This window comes from Rhinoderma darwinii, chromosome 5 (assembly GCF_050947455.1).
Source record: "Rhinoderma darwinii isolate aRhiDar2 chromosome 5, aRhiDar2.hap1, whole genome shotgun sequence".
Lineage (NCBI taxonomy): Eukaryota > Metazoa > Chordata > Amphibia > Anura > Rhinodermatidae > Rhinoderma > Rhinoderma darwinii.
The window spans coordinates 71,872,412-71,888,378 of NC_134691.1; the positions used below are offsets into that span (position 1 = coordinate 71,872,412).

Sequence of the window (15,967 nt, forward strand, 5' to 3'; positions counted from 1 at the left end):
GGTATTGAAGTCCAAATTCTGGTATCGTGACAACCCTACTCCTATGTATGCCAGCCTCATATAGAGCCCCCTTCTACCCTCGTATTACTGCAATCTGACTGCATGGTGAGCATGAGAGCAGCTGATAAAAGCAGCATTGTTTGCTCGGCTCCATCCTGAATTCCGGGCCTCACAAAGCCTTTACTCCCCGCCCCGCTTATGTGACTCTCCAGTTTACAGAGCACTTCGGCCTCGAATACCTGATACCGAGCATGAATTTTAAATGAAAGTACAGCACTGCGTGTCCCTTTGTTTCCATCCTTTCTCCGACCCCTCCCCGATTCCATTCACTGACCGTCTCTATTGACCTGCCATTTGTCATGAATGCACCTTGTCCATCAAGCCGTTACGGTACAAAATAAATATGGCTGAACATAAAAACTAGAATAACTTAATAGTGACTGAAGACCCTAAACAAATGAATCTTCTCGGCCAGTCAGCAGCATTGTGAGGGACATAACCTAAGGCCACAGCAAATACAGTTTGGGCGCTATCACCGCAAAACTGGTCCTAGTATCGCTTCGAATGGAAAAATTGCAGTTCTCTCAGCCCTAATCAAAATGGGAAGAATTTTACAACTCTCATTCACATTATTTACATACACTATATGGACAAAAGTATTGGGACACAACAATAATTGAATTCAGGTGTTTCATTCTGTCCCGCTGCCACAGGTATATAAAATCCAGCACCTCGCCATGCAGTCGTCTTTACAAACATTTGTGAAGGAATGGGTCATTCTAAAGAGCTCACTGAATACCAGCGTGGTACTGTAATAAGATGATACCATTGTAGCAAATCAGTTCAAGATTTCTTCCCTCCAAGATATTCTACGATCAACTGTGAGCGATATTATTACAAAGTGGAGCATTTCGGAACCACAGCTACGAAGTGGAGACCATGTAAAGTTACAGAGTGGGGTCGCCGACTACTGAGGCGCATAGTGCATAAAAGCCGCCAATGCTCGGTTGACTCAATAACTGCAGAGCTCATAAAAATCGTGCGCCGGGAGCTTTACGACATGGGTTTCCATGGCCGAGCAGCTGCAGACAAGTCTTACATCACCAAGCACAATGCCAAGCGCTGGATGGAGTGGTGTAAAGCAGCCGCCACTGGACTCTGGAGCAGAGGAAACGTTTTCTGTGGAGTGACTATTCACCCTTCTCTATCTGGCAGTCTGATGGACGAGTCTGGGTTTGGGGAATGCCAGGAGAAGGTTACCTGCCTGACTGCATTGTGCCAACTGTAAAGTTTGGTGGAGGAGGGATAATGCTATGGGGTTGTTTTCCGGAGTTGGTCTAGGCCCCTTAGTTCCAGTGAAGGGAAATCCTAATGCTTCAGCATACCAAAGACATTTTGGAAACTCACATGCTTCCAACTTTGTGGTAATAGTTTGGGGAAGGTCCTTTCTGTTCCAACATGACTGTGCCCCAGTGCACAAAGCAAGGTCCATAAAGACATGGTTGGGGGGAGTTTGATTTGGAAGATCTATACTGGCCGAACAGAGCCCAGTCCAAAACCCGATCAAACACCTTTGGGATGAACTAGAATGGAGATTGCAAGCCAGACCCTCTTGTCCAACATCAGCGTCTGACCTTACAAATGCTCTTCTGGATGAATGTACAAAAATTCCCACAGACACTCCAAAATCTTGTAGAAGAGTGGAAGCTTTTTCAGCTGCAAATGGGGGACAAAATCCGATGCGATGTAAAAAAAACTCCTGTAGGTGTAATGTGTAGGTGTCCCAATACTTTTGTCCATATAGGGTATCACCTGGCCACTGCGTAAGTGTAAACTTGTTAGCTCACCTTTATTAGGGCATTTTGTAAATGCAGGTCTGTGTGGAGATACTAGCACTACATGTCAGTTCTGAGGTGACATACAGTACAATACAGAATGAAATCACTAAAGAAACAGCTAATGAAAACGCTGCCAATGAGAAATTGAGATTTTTGTCACTTCCATTTAGCACAGGCACTAGGTATGTTCTTAGGAAGTGGGCAGTGCCAGGTTTCTGAGTAGGGAGTTGCTTCATCATAAAGGAAACTAGGTCTTAGGTGAGGTGTAGAGTCGCTGACGTCTCCATAGTGATGCAGATGACTCATCACACAACCTGCTACACCTGTTACCTCAGGCCTTTGAAGGTTAACGTCTTCCGTCTTGGACGTCACATCCGCAAAATTTGGACGTAGGGCGTGGAGACATGCCGCTTGTCTGCCACACGGCACTAATCCATACAAACATTTATTAGGACAAGAAAGCAAAGCATTAGGCTGGGGCTAGACCTAGACTTTTCTTTTAGTGAGCGATAAATAGGAATACATTAACCCCTTAAAGGAACAGTGTCATCACAATTTTTTTTTTTATATGTTAAAGATGTTAGTGCTTTATTAAAAACTTTTATATTTATTTGTGTGTTTGTGTTTAACTTTTTCTTATTTTTACACTTTTTTTTCCCTATGGGGGCTGCCATTTTTTGTTCCATTTCTGTATGTGTCGATTAACGACACATACAGACATGGAATACGGCAGCCACAGTCCCATAGGGACTGCGAACGGGTCCCGTCCCATCCACTTCTGTGTACGCCGTCTGTGTGGGAACTGCGCATGCGCCGCTCCCACACAGTCCAATTTGAAATTGGCGCCGTCCGGCGCCATTTTCCTGTGGACCGGAAGTCGCGGCCGGACAGTAATATTACTACTTCCGGTCGCGGCTTCCGGACTTGTGCACTTGGACCAGCGGCAGCAGACGGAGCGGACGGGCCGGAGGGAGCCGCGGCGGCAGGAGCAGGTAAGTGATTTCTATGTTTGTTCGTGTTTGTGTACGTTTACTACTGTATGTAAACCTACTACACTGTGTGTTAGCTCAAAAAATGGCGACACACAGTGTAGGAGGTTAGACCGTTCAAACCCCTCGTTTATCCCGGCACTAGCCAGGATAAAGGAGGGGGGGGATGCTGAGAGCTCACTAGAGCGAGGGCTTTTTACCCAATTTTGCAATGCTGCAATTTTGGGAATAGCTCCATCTAGTGACCAGCAATGGGAAATATTATAAATTAGAATTAATTTATAATATTTCCTGACTCGTGAAAAAAATAAAAAAAATGTGAACAATGTTTAATCACCTACACACTAAATGTTTAATTAAAAAAAAAAAAACATGTTTTTCTGGCAACACATTCCCTTTAAGGACACCGCCAATTTTAGCCTTGAGGACAGAGCAATTTTTTTACATTTCCCTCGTTGCATCCCGATGCTCATAACTCTTTTATTTTTTGTATGACGTAGTTGTATGAGACTTTGTTTTTTGCGGGACGAGTTGTACTTTATGTAGGTACCATTTTTTGGTACACATACATTATCGTTTAATTTCTATACATTTTTATTTTGGCGAAAATGCAGAAAAAAAGCAGTTCCGCTGAAGTTTTAATATTTTTTTTTTTTTACACCATACACCGACCATCATGAATAATGTTATACATTTGTTGTACAGGTTGTTACGGTTGTGGCAATACCAAATATGTCTATATTATTTCATGTTTTGGGACTTCTATTTTAAAAAGTTTATGTATTATAAAAAAATGTGTGTTTCTGTGTATTTTATTTACTTTTTATTTATTTATCATTAATTTTTTTTACATTCATTTAACTTTTTTTTTTAATCCCATAAAGGGATTTATCATTTTGATTTTTATTTTGTAACTGTAATGTACTGGCATAGATCTATATGCCAGTACATTAGCCTGTTACTGATTGTATACAGGCAGTTGTTAGGGCACACCTCAGTATGCCCTAACAGGAAATGTGTTCAGACAGCCCTGGGGTCCTTCAATGGACCCTGGGCTGTCTGGCCATATGAGTTATGGGCTTTGATCGCGTCACAGTTATATTCTGTGACGCGATCAATGTGCAGTCCCCCCTCTTTGAACGCCGTGATCAGCTTTCATCGCGGCGTTCAAAGGGTTAACGGCGGAGAGAAGATGTTTCTCTCCTCTCCGCTGTCAGAGCGGGGCCGTGGCTGTGTATTACAGCCGTTGCCCCGCTCTCGATCGCGCGCACAAACGCGCGCAGGGACGGCTGTCACACAGGACGAGTATGCTCGTCCTAATGCGCGAAGTGCTCGCCGCTCAGGACGAGCATACTCGTCCTGTGTCGGCAACCAGTTAAGCTAGGGCTACACACACAGGCCCCATGCACACGACCGTAGAATTAGTCCATAATTACGGACCCATTCATTTCTATGGCTAACAGACACCTTCCCGTATATTTACGAGGTGTCCGTGCTGTAGAAACCTTCTGTAAAAAATAGGACATGTGCAATTTTTTAATTATACGGACCATGCTCCCATACTTTATAATGGGCGCACAGCCCGCAAGTGCAGACGGCCATGCCCATAATATTTACGGACCGTGATTACGGGCACGGTCGTGTGCATGGGGCCTAAGGGGGAGATTTATTAAGGTTGGCGTTCTGCAAATCACTTGACATCTAGCCCCCGGCTATTCCTCTCAGAGCTCTATAACTGGTTTGGCTTAATTAAAAGGAACCGGTCATGTTGAAAAAAAGAGTTCTATCTGTGGGCAGCATGTTATAGAGCAGGGGGAGCGGATAAGATTGATATATAGTTCTGTGGGAAAAGATTCAGTAGAACTTGTAATTTGTTGATCTAAACCCCTGCTCATTCTGGGCTTATGAGTCCAGTGGGCGGTCCTACTCAGTGATTAATTTCTAGCTCTGTATTCACACTCATACAGGGAAGTCTGTCAATCACTGTGTGGGACTGCCTACCAGACTCCTAAACCCAGAATGAGCAGAGGTTTCCCAAGTTATACTGAATATTTTCCCACAAAACTGTATACCAATCTTCAAAGTACGGGAGCACGGCCCGTAAAAAACGAAAAGTAGGACACACTCCATTCCGTAGCGATACCGAAAGGTGTCCGCGGCCAATAGAATCGGGCGGGTCCGTAATTGCGGACCGTATTACGGCCCGCAATTGCGTAGATTTTTTACGGTCGTGTGCATGGGGCCTTACAATGCATTGGCAAAGATCTGTGCCAAAACCCCTACAGAAAAAGTCTGCAGCATGTGGACATGACCTAAGGCTATGTTCAGGCTGAAAAATATGCAGCGGATTTAGAAAGAAAACAGCCTCTGGATCCTGGCTTTTTTTAACGCATTTTTGAAGCGTATTTTGATGAGTTTGCAAAGCGGATTATGACGGATCAATGGGAAAACTTAGTTTGTTAAACGTTTCAAGAATTTACATTTCACTTCTTTTTACGAAGAAAATAAAAAAATAGGGAAAAAAAACAAAACAATATTTTTGGCCTGTTCACACCCCTATGGCAGTTATAAGTCTACATGAGGCCTTAGGGTGCATTCAGACAGTGCAGTTGAAGTGCAGTCGAAACCGCATTAAAAAAAATGCATGAGTTTTTACGATTATTTGATGCGTTTTGCTGCACCCTCTGAACAGAATGTGGATTTCCTTCAAAATTCAAAGCAGATTTGCCTAAAGCAAATCCTAACCGTGTGAATATACCGTTCAAAGTTTTTTCCCATTCTTTGCTGCGATTTTTGCAACGTAGGCAAAACTGCACCATTTTTGTTTAAAACATGAATTATGAAAATCACTGCAAAATTCAGCAGTAACGAATACACCATGTCGCAAGTCACAAATCTAAGTTAAAAGAAAATAATTATTATAAGGTTATGTTTAAATATACTAAAAGTGCTGCGACAAAAAGGCACCCAACTTCAGCACAGCAAAATACAGTTTTTTCTAGGAAACGGCTTCTTTGGAAAACCTTATTAGGGAGCAGTCACATGTATTTCCGCAGAGTAAACATACGCTGCGGAAAACGTTACAATGTAAGCCTATGGGAAAATATTCTTCAACAAAAGAACTAGAGAAATCCGACCGAGTTGCAGAATATTTTCCCCATAGGCATGCATTGAAGGTTTACGCTGCCGAAAGGCAAAGCAAGTATGGCATGTGTGACTGCACCTTAAGGGTATGTTTACACAGGGAGGATACGCAGCATAAAAGCACACAGCATATCCGCCCTGGACGCAGCAGGGAACTCTGGCCAAGAAAAACCGCACCAAAGCCGCTGCGGAAAACAGCACTAAAAAAACAAAAAGGCTATACTTACCCGTAGTCATGGCAATGCGTCCCTCAGACGTCCTGCAGCCCAGCCTCCTGGGATGACGTTTCATCCTATGTGACCGCTACAGACTGCGATTGTCTGCAACAGTCACATGCGATGAAACGTCATTCCAGGAGACCAGGCTGGACGGCAGAGAGTTCTGGGCAAGCATATTTCTTTGCGTCTGAATTGCAGCTTTTCTGCTGCAAAAAAAACGCAATCTCTACTTTTTGTTGCGGGTTTGACCTTCCGATTGAATTCAATGGAGGAAACCTGCAACAGAAAAGCAGCGATTCCACAGACTAGAGATTGACATACTGTGGATTAAAAAACTGCATCACAGGTCAATTTACGAATGGTTTTTCGGCTGTTTTTTTATGCAGCGAGTGGATGAGATTTGTTCAAATCTCATCCACTTTGCTGCCCCTGAATTACGCTGCAAATTTTCCGAAATGAAATCCGTTGCGGAAAATACACAGTATTTACGCTGTATGTGAACCCTGTTTTACGCTGAATTCACAGGCTGCGGATTTGCAGTGAAATGTAGTACAATGCATGTGGATCCATGCGGAAAAACAGCAAAAGCATGCCGTATCTTTTCACAATGTTGCACATGTAACGCATGCGGATTTTGCGGCGGAATCGCCTGTGGACGTACCCTTATGATGTGACACACAGAGGTACAGTGTGGACACAGATTTCTATAGGAACCATATTTAGGATCTGTAATATGGTCATTCACATAACGCCTTTGTGAGGTTCGCAGTGATGCCTGAAGACGTTAGAAGTCCTGCAGCTTTTACTTAAGGGGCAGTGTCACTCTGGCTCCTCTTTGCTTTTTTTCAGGGGACACATTGTCAACCTGTAATAGAAAATGGTTGACCATTTGAACCCTAAAAAAAATTTGACGAGGGTCACAGCAGTCGGACCACCACCTATTGGACATTGATGATATATATTAGGAATATGCCATCATATGCAGTGAGACAAACCTTTATCAGTGGAATGGACATAAGCTTCTGCCTATCGAAGTATAAATAATATAGAAAAACATCTTGTTGGCGAAGAGAACAAGAATGGCCGGGGACTAATGTCAAAGAAGAGAGAAAAAACAACAACTTTACAATACTATGAGGATCATCCACAGAGTAGATCTAATGCACATTTAGACAACACAAACCGAATCAGCTCATGTCACGTCATTCAGATTCCCCCCGACCACATAACAACGTGGATATTAGTCGGCCTCTAGAATCAGGTTTGCATAATTACAATCCCATGGTTTAAACTGTTGCAACCAACACAAGTTTCCGCAATTTGCTTTCAACGATTCACTACTATAAAAAGTTATAAACTGTGTTACACCATTATAGGGGCATCACAACAGTCATATGTTACATGCACTGCACTCCACCCAGCCTTCAGAGGTCTCTGGTACCCGACATGCAAAACCAGATGGCACTGGAGGAAAGAACAATAAAGCAGGTACAGATGGCAACAGAGGGCAGGTCAATTAAGCAGGTACAGATGGCAATAGAGGGCAGGTCAATAAACCAGGTACAGATGGCACTGGAAGGCAGAAAATACTAAATCAAGTACAGATGGCACTGAAAGGGCTTGTCCACACGTAACGGAATTGCTGCAGAATTCCATTGAAAGTAGCAGACTTTCCGCTGCGGCAAAAACGCATCATTTCCTGCGTTTTTTTCTGAGGAAATGGTGCGAATTTTGCGGCACTTTTCTCAATGTTGGGAGACGGCGACATCTCCTCAGAAAAACGCAGCAATTTAGTCCACTTTCCGCAGCAGGAATTGACATGCTGTGGTACGAAAAATACGCACCGCAGTTCAATTTCTGGTCGGAATTTTTACGCAGTGTGTGGATGGGATTTGTTAACTCTCACCCACTTTACTGCTACTGTATTCTGCTGCGTATTTGCGCGGGCGGGCGGAAAATACACAGCAATTCCGCTACGCGTTGACAAACAGCTCTAAACAAGCATAGGACTTTTATTATATACCCGGTAACACAAATCCTGATCAGTCACAGATGTACAAGCCACAGTAATCATACAGCTGGTGCCTCCGTGACTTGGGAACTGGCGCTCCCGCTAAGAATATAAATCTGTATACCCTTCACAAGGCCGTGTTCGGTCCATGAGATACGGACCATTTGACGGCCATATTTACCGGACCGAACACAGCCGTACTCCTAGGATCATAGTCATTCATGACACTGTGAATCACTGCTTCCCCGCCAGACTACCATCCCGTACTGAAAATATAGTTACAGTATTGGACAGTATGCCCACGGGGAGGCAGGGACTCCTAGTACCATACATAAATATGATCCGGCTCCATGATTGTGAACACGGCCGTGAGAAGCAGACCTATTATGCAAGTAACGGCAGTGTTGTAACATGAAGGCCTCATGCACATGACCGTAGCCATGTGCACGGCTGTGATTTTCAGGTCGGACGGCCGCGGAGTGTCACCCGCGGGCCGTGCACATGGCCGCGTGCATTAACTTCTATGAGCCTGGACCGCAAAACACGGCCGTAATAAGACTTGTCCGTTCTTTATGTGGTCCAGGCTCCTGGGCCATGCACGGATCATGGAAACCACGGTCGTGTGCATGGGCCCATTGAAATGAATTGCGGCCACAAAAATACGTTTGTGTGCATGGGGCCTAAATAAACCAGTGGCAAAGGCTGTCAACTTGAAAATGGAGTACATGACTCATAAAAAGTATAAAAAAAAAAAAAAGCTTGTAAAAAGTGTAGTGAGTTTTTGATTTCACATTGCACATATACAAGATGGACCTCACACATAGGCTGCCATCCTCTGACATTAAGGAAAGTGGCTAAACATTTGTGAAATATTGCATAAATAGTACGTTTCACAAAGGCCGCCGGTGTTGTACCAATGACAAATGAAACACACGCTCCTTCCAAGCTTTCATATTTAAAAATCCCTTTAAAAAATGAAAGCTACAACATGATTGGTTGCTATAGGCAACAACTATCCACTGACCACACATTCTACACCAGTGTGACGTCTCCTCCTCCTGTCACCTATCACACACAGCAGCCATCACTGACCACACATTGTACAGTAGTGACGTCTCCTCCTCCTGTCACCTATCACACACAGCAGCCATCACTGACCACACATTGTACACTAGTGACGTCTCCTCCTCCTGTCACCTATCACACACAGCAGCCATCACTGACCACACATTGTACACTAGTGACGTCTCCTCCTCCTGTCACCTATCACACACAGCAGCCATCACTGACCACACATTGTACAGTAGTGACGTCTCCTCCTGTCACACACAGCAGCCATCACTGACCACACATTGTACACTAGTGACGTCTCCTCCTCCTGTCACACACAGCAGTCACCACACATAGTACAGTAGTAACGTCTCCTCCTCCTGTCACACACACAGCAGTCGCCACTGACCACACATTGTACACTAGTGACGTCTCCTCCTCCTGTCACACAGCAGTCACCACTGACCACACATTGTACACTAGTGACGTCTCCTCCTCCTGTCACACACAGCAGTCACCACTGACCACACATTGTACACTAGTGACGTCTCCTCCTCCTGTCACACACAGCAGCCATCACTGACCACACATTGTACACTAGTGAGGTCTCCTCCTCCTGTCACACACACAGCAGTCGCCACTGACCACACATTGTACACTAGTGACGTCTCCTCCTCCTGTCACACACAGCAGCCATCACTGACCACACATTGTACACTAGTGAGGTCTCCTCCTCCTGTCACACACACAGCAGTCACCACTGACCACACATTGTACACTAGTGACGTCTCCTCCTCCTGTCACACACAGCAGTCACCACACATTGTACAGTAGTGACGTCTCCTCCTGTCACACAGCAGCCATCACTGACCACACATTGTACACTAGTGACGTCTCCTCCTCCTCCTGCCACACACACAGCAGTCGCCACTGACCACACATTGTACACTAGTGACGTCTCCTCCTCCTGTCACACAGAGCAGTCACCACTGACCACACATTGTACACTAGTGACGTCTCCTCCTCCTGTCATACACAGCAGTCACCACTGACCACACATTGTACACTAGTGACATCTCCTCCTCCTGTCATACACAGCAGTCACCACTGACCACACATTGTACACTAGTGACATCTCCTCCTCCTGTCATACACAGCAGTCACCACTGACCACACATTGTACACTAGTGACGTCTCCTCCTCCTCCTGTCACACAGCAGTCACCACTGACCACACATTGTACACTAGTGACGTCTCCTCCTCCTGTCATACACAGCAGTCACCACTGACCACACATTGTATACTAGTGACGTCTCCTCCTCCTGTCATACACAGCAGTCACCACTGACCACACATTGTACACTAGTGACGTCTCCTCCTCCTGTCACACAGCAGTCACGACTGACCACACATTGTACACTAGTGACGTCTCCTCCTGTCATACACAGCAGTCGCCACTGACCACACATTGTACACTAGTGACATCACCTCCTGTCACACACACAGCAGTCACCACTAACCACACATTGTACACTAGTGAAGTCTCCTCCTCCTGTCACACACAGCAGTCACCACTGACCACACATTGTACACTAGTGACGTCTCCTCCTCCGGTCACACACACAGCAGTCACCACTGACCACACATTGTACACTAGTGACGTCTCCTCCTCCTGTCACACAGCAGCCATCACTGACCACACATTGTACACTAGTGACGTCTCCTCCTCCTGTCACACACAGCAGTCACCACTGACGTCTCCTCCTACAGTCACACACACACAGCAGTCGCCACTGACCACAAATTGTACACTAGTGACGTCTCCTCCTCCTGTCACACACAGCAGTTACCACTGACCACACAATGTACACTAGTGACATCTCCTCCTCCTGTCACACACACACACACAGCAGTCACCACTGACCACACATAGTACACTAGTGACGTCTCCTCATCCAGTCACACACACAGCAGTCACCACTGACCACACATTGTACACTAGTGACGTCTCCTCCTCCTGTCACACACAGCAGTCACTACTGACCACACATTGTACACTAGTGACATCTCCTCCTCCAGTCACACACACAGCAGTCACCACTGACCACACATTGTACACTAGTGACGTCTCCTCCTGTCACACACAGCAGTCACCACTGACCACACATTGTACACTAGTGACGTCTCCTCCTCCTGTCACACACAGCAGTCACCACTGACCACACATTGTACACTACTGACGTCTGCTCCTCCTGTCACACACACAGCAGTCATCACTGACCACACATTGTACACTAGTGACGTCTCCTCCTCCTGTCACACACACAGAAGTCACCACTGACCACACATTGTACACTAGTGACGTCTCCTCCTCCTCCTGTCACACACAGCAGTCACCACTGACCACACATTGTACACTAGTGACATCTCCTCATCCAGTCACACACAGCAGTCACCACTGACCACACATTGTACACTAGTGACATCTCCTCATCCAGTCACACACAGCAGTCACCACTGACCACACATTGTACACTAGTGACATCTCCTCCTGTCACACACACAGCAGTCACCACTGACCACACATTGTACACTAGTGACGTCTCCTCATCCAGTCACACACACACAGCAGTCACCACTGACCACACATTGTACACTAGTGACGTCTCCTCATCCAGTCACACACACACACACGTCACCACTGACCACACATTGTACACTAGTGCCGTCTTCTCCTCCTGTCACACACACAGCAGTCACCACTGACCACACATTGTACACTAGTGACGTCTCCTGCTCCTGTCACACACACAGCAGTCACCACTGAACACACATTGTACACTAGTGACGTCTCCTCCTGTCACACACAGCAGTCACCACTGACCACACATTGTACACTAGTGACGTCTCCTCCTGTCACGCACACACAGCAGTCACCACTGACCACACATTGTACACTAGTGACCTCTCCTCATCCAGTCACACACACACACAGCAGTCACCACACACCACACATTGTACACTAGTGACGTCTCCTCCTCCTGTCACACACACAGCAGTCACCACTGACCACACATTGTACACTAGTGACCTCTCCTCATCCAGTCACACACACACACAGCAGTCACCACTGACCACACATTGTACACTAGTGACGTCTCCTGCTCCTGTCACACACACAGCAGTCACCACTGACCACACATTGTACACTAGTGACGTCTCCTCTTGTCACACACAGCAGTCACCACTGACCACACATTGTACACTAGTGACGTCTCCTCCTTTCACACACACACAGCAGTCACCACTGACCACACATTGTACACTAGTGACATCTCCTCATCCAGTCACACACAGCAGTCACCACTGACCACACATTGTACACTAGTGACGTCTCCTCATCCAGTCACACACACAGCAGTCACCACTGGCCACACATTGTACACTAGTGACGTCTCCTCCTGTCTCACACACACACACACAGCAGTCACCACTGACCACACATTGTACACTAGTGACGTCTCCTCCTCCTGTCACACACACAGCAGTCACCACTGACCACACATTGTACACTAGTGATGTCTCCTCCTCCTTACACACACACAGCAGTCACCATTGACCACACATTGTACACTAGTGACGTCTCCTCCTCCTGTCACACACACAGCAGTCACCACTGACCACACATTGTACACTAGTGATGTCTCCTCCTCCTTACACACACACAGCAGTCACCATTGACCACACATTGTACACTAGTGACGTTTCCTCCTCCTGTCACACACACAGCAGTCACCACTGACCACACATTGTACACTAGTGACGTCTCCTCCTCCTGTCACACACACTGCCCCTCCTCACGTCAGTCACAGTCCCCATTGTCACCTCCATACACCCCAGCAGCCGCTGCCCTCCTCACCTAGTGCCACCTCACACGCTTTGCGCAGCTGACTGTGATGCGCCCTCTTCACCTCCTTGTCGCTCAGGATCTTCTCCAGGGCTCGGGTTAGGAACATGTTGCGATTCCGCTGTGTAATGCGCCTCCTCAGGCTCAGGGGCTGACGTTATATCCCGGCTAATGTCGGACAGTGTCTTGGGCTTCAGGTGGAGGTCGCCCCATCACAGACCTTGCAGCACCTGTCACCCGCAGGAGGGGGCTCTGTTCCGGCGCTAATAAACCCGTATCCCCGGGAACGGCTGCTGTCAGTGTGACGGTGCTCGGCTGCTCAGGGAAGCTCGGCTCCTCTCCTCGCCATGTTGGAAGGAAGCGACGTCAGGAACAGACCCGCCCAGAGCAGACACTGCAGCAACACCCGGGGGAGGGACGTGGACTGGAGGAAGGTGGGGATGAGGTGAGGACCCTTAAGTGTGGGTACTGCCCGGGTTATCAGAGGGATTGGATAATAATAGCCGAGCCTGGCATATCTTTATGTGTTCACTGTGAATCTGCTCCTACTGTACATAATGGAAACCCGAATCTGCTCCTACTGTACATAATAGAAACCCGAATCTGCTCCTACTGTACATAATAGAAACCCGAATCTGCTCCTACTGTACATAATAGAAACCCGAATCTGCTCCTACTGTACATAATAGAAACCCGAATCTGCTCCTACTGTATATAATAGAAACATGAATGGGTCACAGCTTTATATCAATAAAACGTAAATATTGTATCATGACAAGTTCTGCAACTTTCTTATATACTTTGTGTTTCTTTTTCTCACCATTTTCAATATTTCTGCTTGCTGTCAGTGGCAAGAGCATTCTTGTTTTCATCCAAAGGCTAAAAATAAGTATAGACCTGATATCTCATCACTGAGGGGGGTGATTTACAAAGGAAAATGCACCAGAATTCGATCATAAAATTGCGCCCAAAAAAAATACTTTTTACAACCACAGTACCTAAATGTTTTTGTGGACAATTTTGGTGTAAATGTATACCAGCTATGAGGTGGCAGAAGGAAGAGGTAAGAGTCCACATGCCCAGCGAGTCACGCCAAATACATCGTACCATGTGCACTATTTTGATAAACTAGATAAAATGTAGGGTACAAGATGGCGGTTTTAGCTGGCTGGTAAAGTCATGTATGCGACAACACCATGGATAGACGTCTCCCAATGTATCCAGTCTAGACAATCGTCTATGATCCGACCCCAGCAGCAGTGATGTCTCTCCTGTCCTCATAGTTTACTACAATGTATTAGACCGGAGGGAAGGCCTACATGCTGATCATGGATACACCTACAGTAAAGGGGTTGTCCGAGATAAAATGGCTGTAATTTATTCATGTAAATACATTTGTAATATACCCCGTTTCCAGATCCTGCTGTGGGGTACTTGACGGGTGACGTCTGGCCACTGTGTCGATCTTCATTCCTTTTCCGGGTATATGACACGTCACTTGTGACGTGCCGTGTATGGGCTGTTCTGCTGCACAGCCCGTAACGCGAATGCGCGGTCCCTGCTGTTCTTGCGGTCCTGGTCCCTGCTGTTCTCGAGATACAGTGGCTCAGCAGACAGTATCACACATGATAGGATTAGATAAAGTGGCTCAGCAGACAGTATCACACATGATAGGATTAGACACAGTGGCCCAGCAGACAGTATCACACATGATGGGATTAGATACAGTGGCCCAGCAGACAGTATCACACATTATAGGATTAGATATAAGGCCCAGCAGGCAGTATCACACATGATAGGATTAGATGCAGTGGCTCAGCAGACAGTATCACACATGATGGGATTAGATACAGCGGCTCAGCAGACAGTATCACACATGATAGGAATAGATACAGTGGCTCAGCAGACAGTATCACACATGATAGAAATAGATACAGTGGCTCAGCAGACAGTATTACACATGATGGGATTAGATATAAGGCCCAACAGACAGTATCACACATGATTGGATTAGATACATTGGGTCAGCAGATAGTATCACACATGATAGGTTTAGATACAGTGGCTCAGCAGACAGTATCACACATGATAGGATTAGATGCAGTGGCTCAGCAGACAGTATCGCACATGATAGGATTAGATATAGGGCCCAGCTCGCTGACATTGCGGCTCCAGCGCTGGACCCAGGAAAGGTAAGAATAATAATTGTTTTGCTTCTTTATATGTCACTAATTATTTTTGTGTGTTTGTGTTTTTTTACAAGTTCGGTTGTTGGAGGACTTCGATGACGTTTTTTTTTTTTTATTCTCAATAAAATGGATAACGAGGATTGTGTGTGGGATTTTTATTTCATTAAAATATTTTTCCTATGTATGTATTTCTAAACTTTATTACTACCACCTTAGTAATGGCCGCTGGCTGATTGACAACATCCATTAATAAAGCGAGGCTTAATGTTAGACATGAAGAGGTTAACACTAACCCCCATTATTACCCCACTACCCACCGCCACCAGTGGTAGAGCCGGGTACGATCCAGTACCCAACCATCTGTAGTGATGGCTGGGCACTGGCGCGGACGCAGGCTGGTATTATTTGGCTAGAAAAAGCCCAAAAACAGTGGCCCATAACACATCTGCCCATTGATTGGCGTTCTGTTCCGACGGGCCGTTTTTTTTATGCGGCCGTTTTGAAAAACGGCCGCGTAAAAAAAACGGCCACGAAAAAGAAGTGCAGGACACTTCTTGAGACGTTTTTGGAGCTGTTTTTCATTGACTCTATCGAAAAAAGCTCCAAAAACGGCCATAAAAA

General features: G+C 46.0%; 1 protein-coding gene across 2 annotated transcripts in view; it reads right to left on the bottom strand.

The window, feature by feature from the left end:
* Positions 1–13,539, bottom strand: part of ARFGEF1 (ARF guanine nucleotide exchange factor 1) — a 152,861-nt gene extending 139,322 nt beyond the window's left edge. For both annotated transcript variants that reach the window (XM_075826125.1, XM_075826124.1), the window contains exon 1: positions 13,170–13,539. In XM_075826125.1, coding sequence (XP_075682240.1) covers positions 13,170–13,266 — 97 coding nt within the window. In that variant the 5' untranslated portion in view covers positions 13,267–13,539. The remainder of the gene's footprint in view (positions 1–13,169) is intronic.
* Between the last annotated feature and the right edge of the window lie 2,428 nt (positions 13,540–15,967).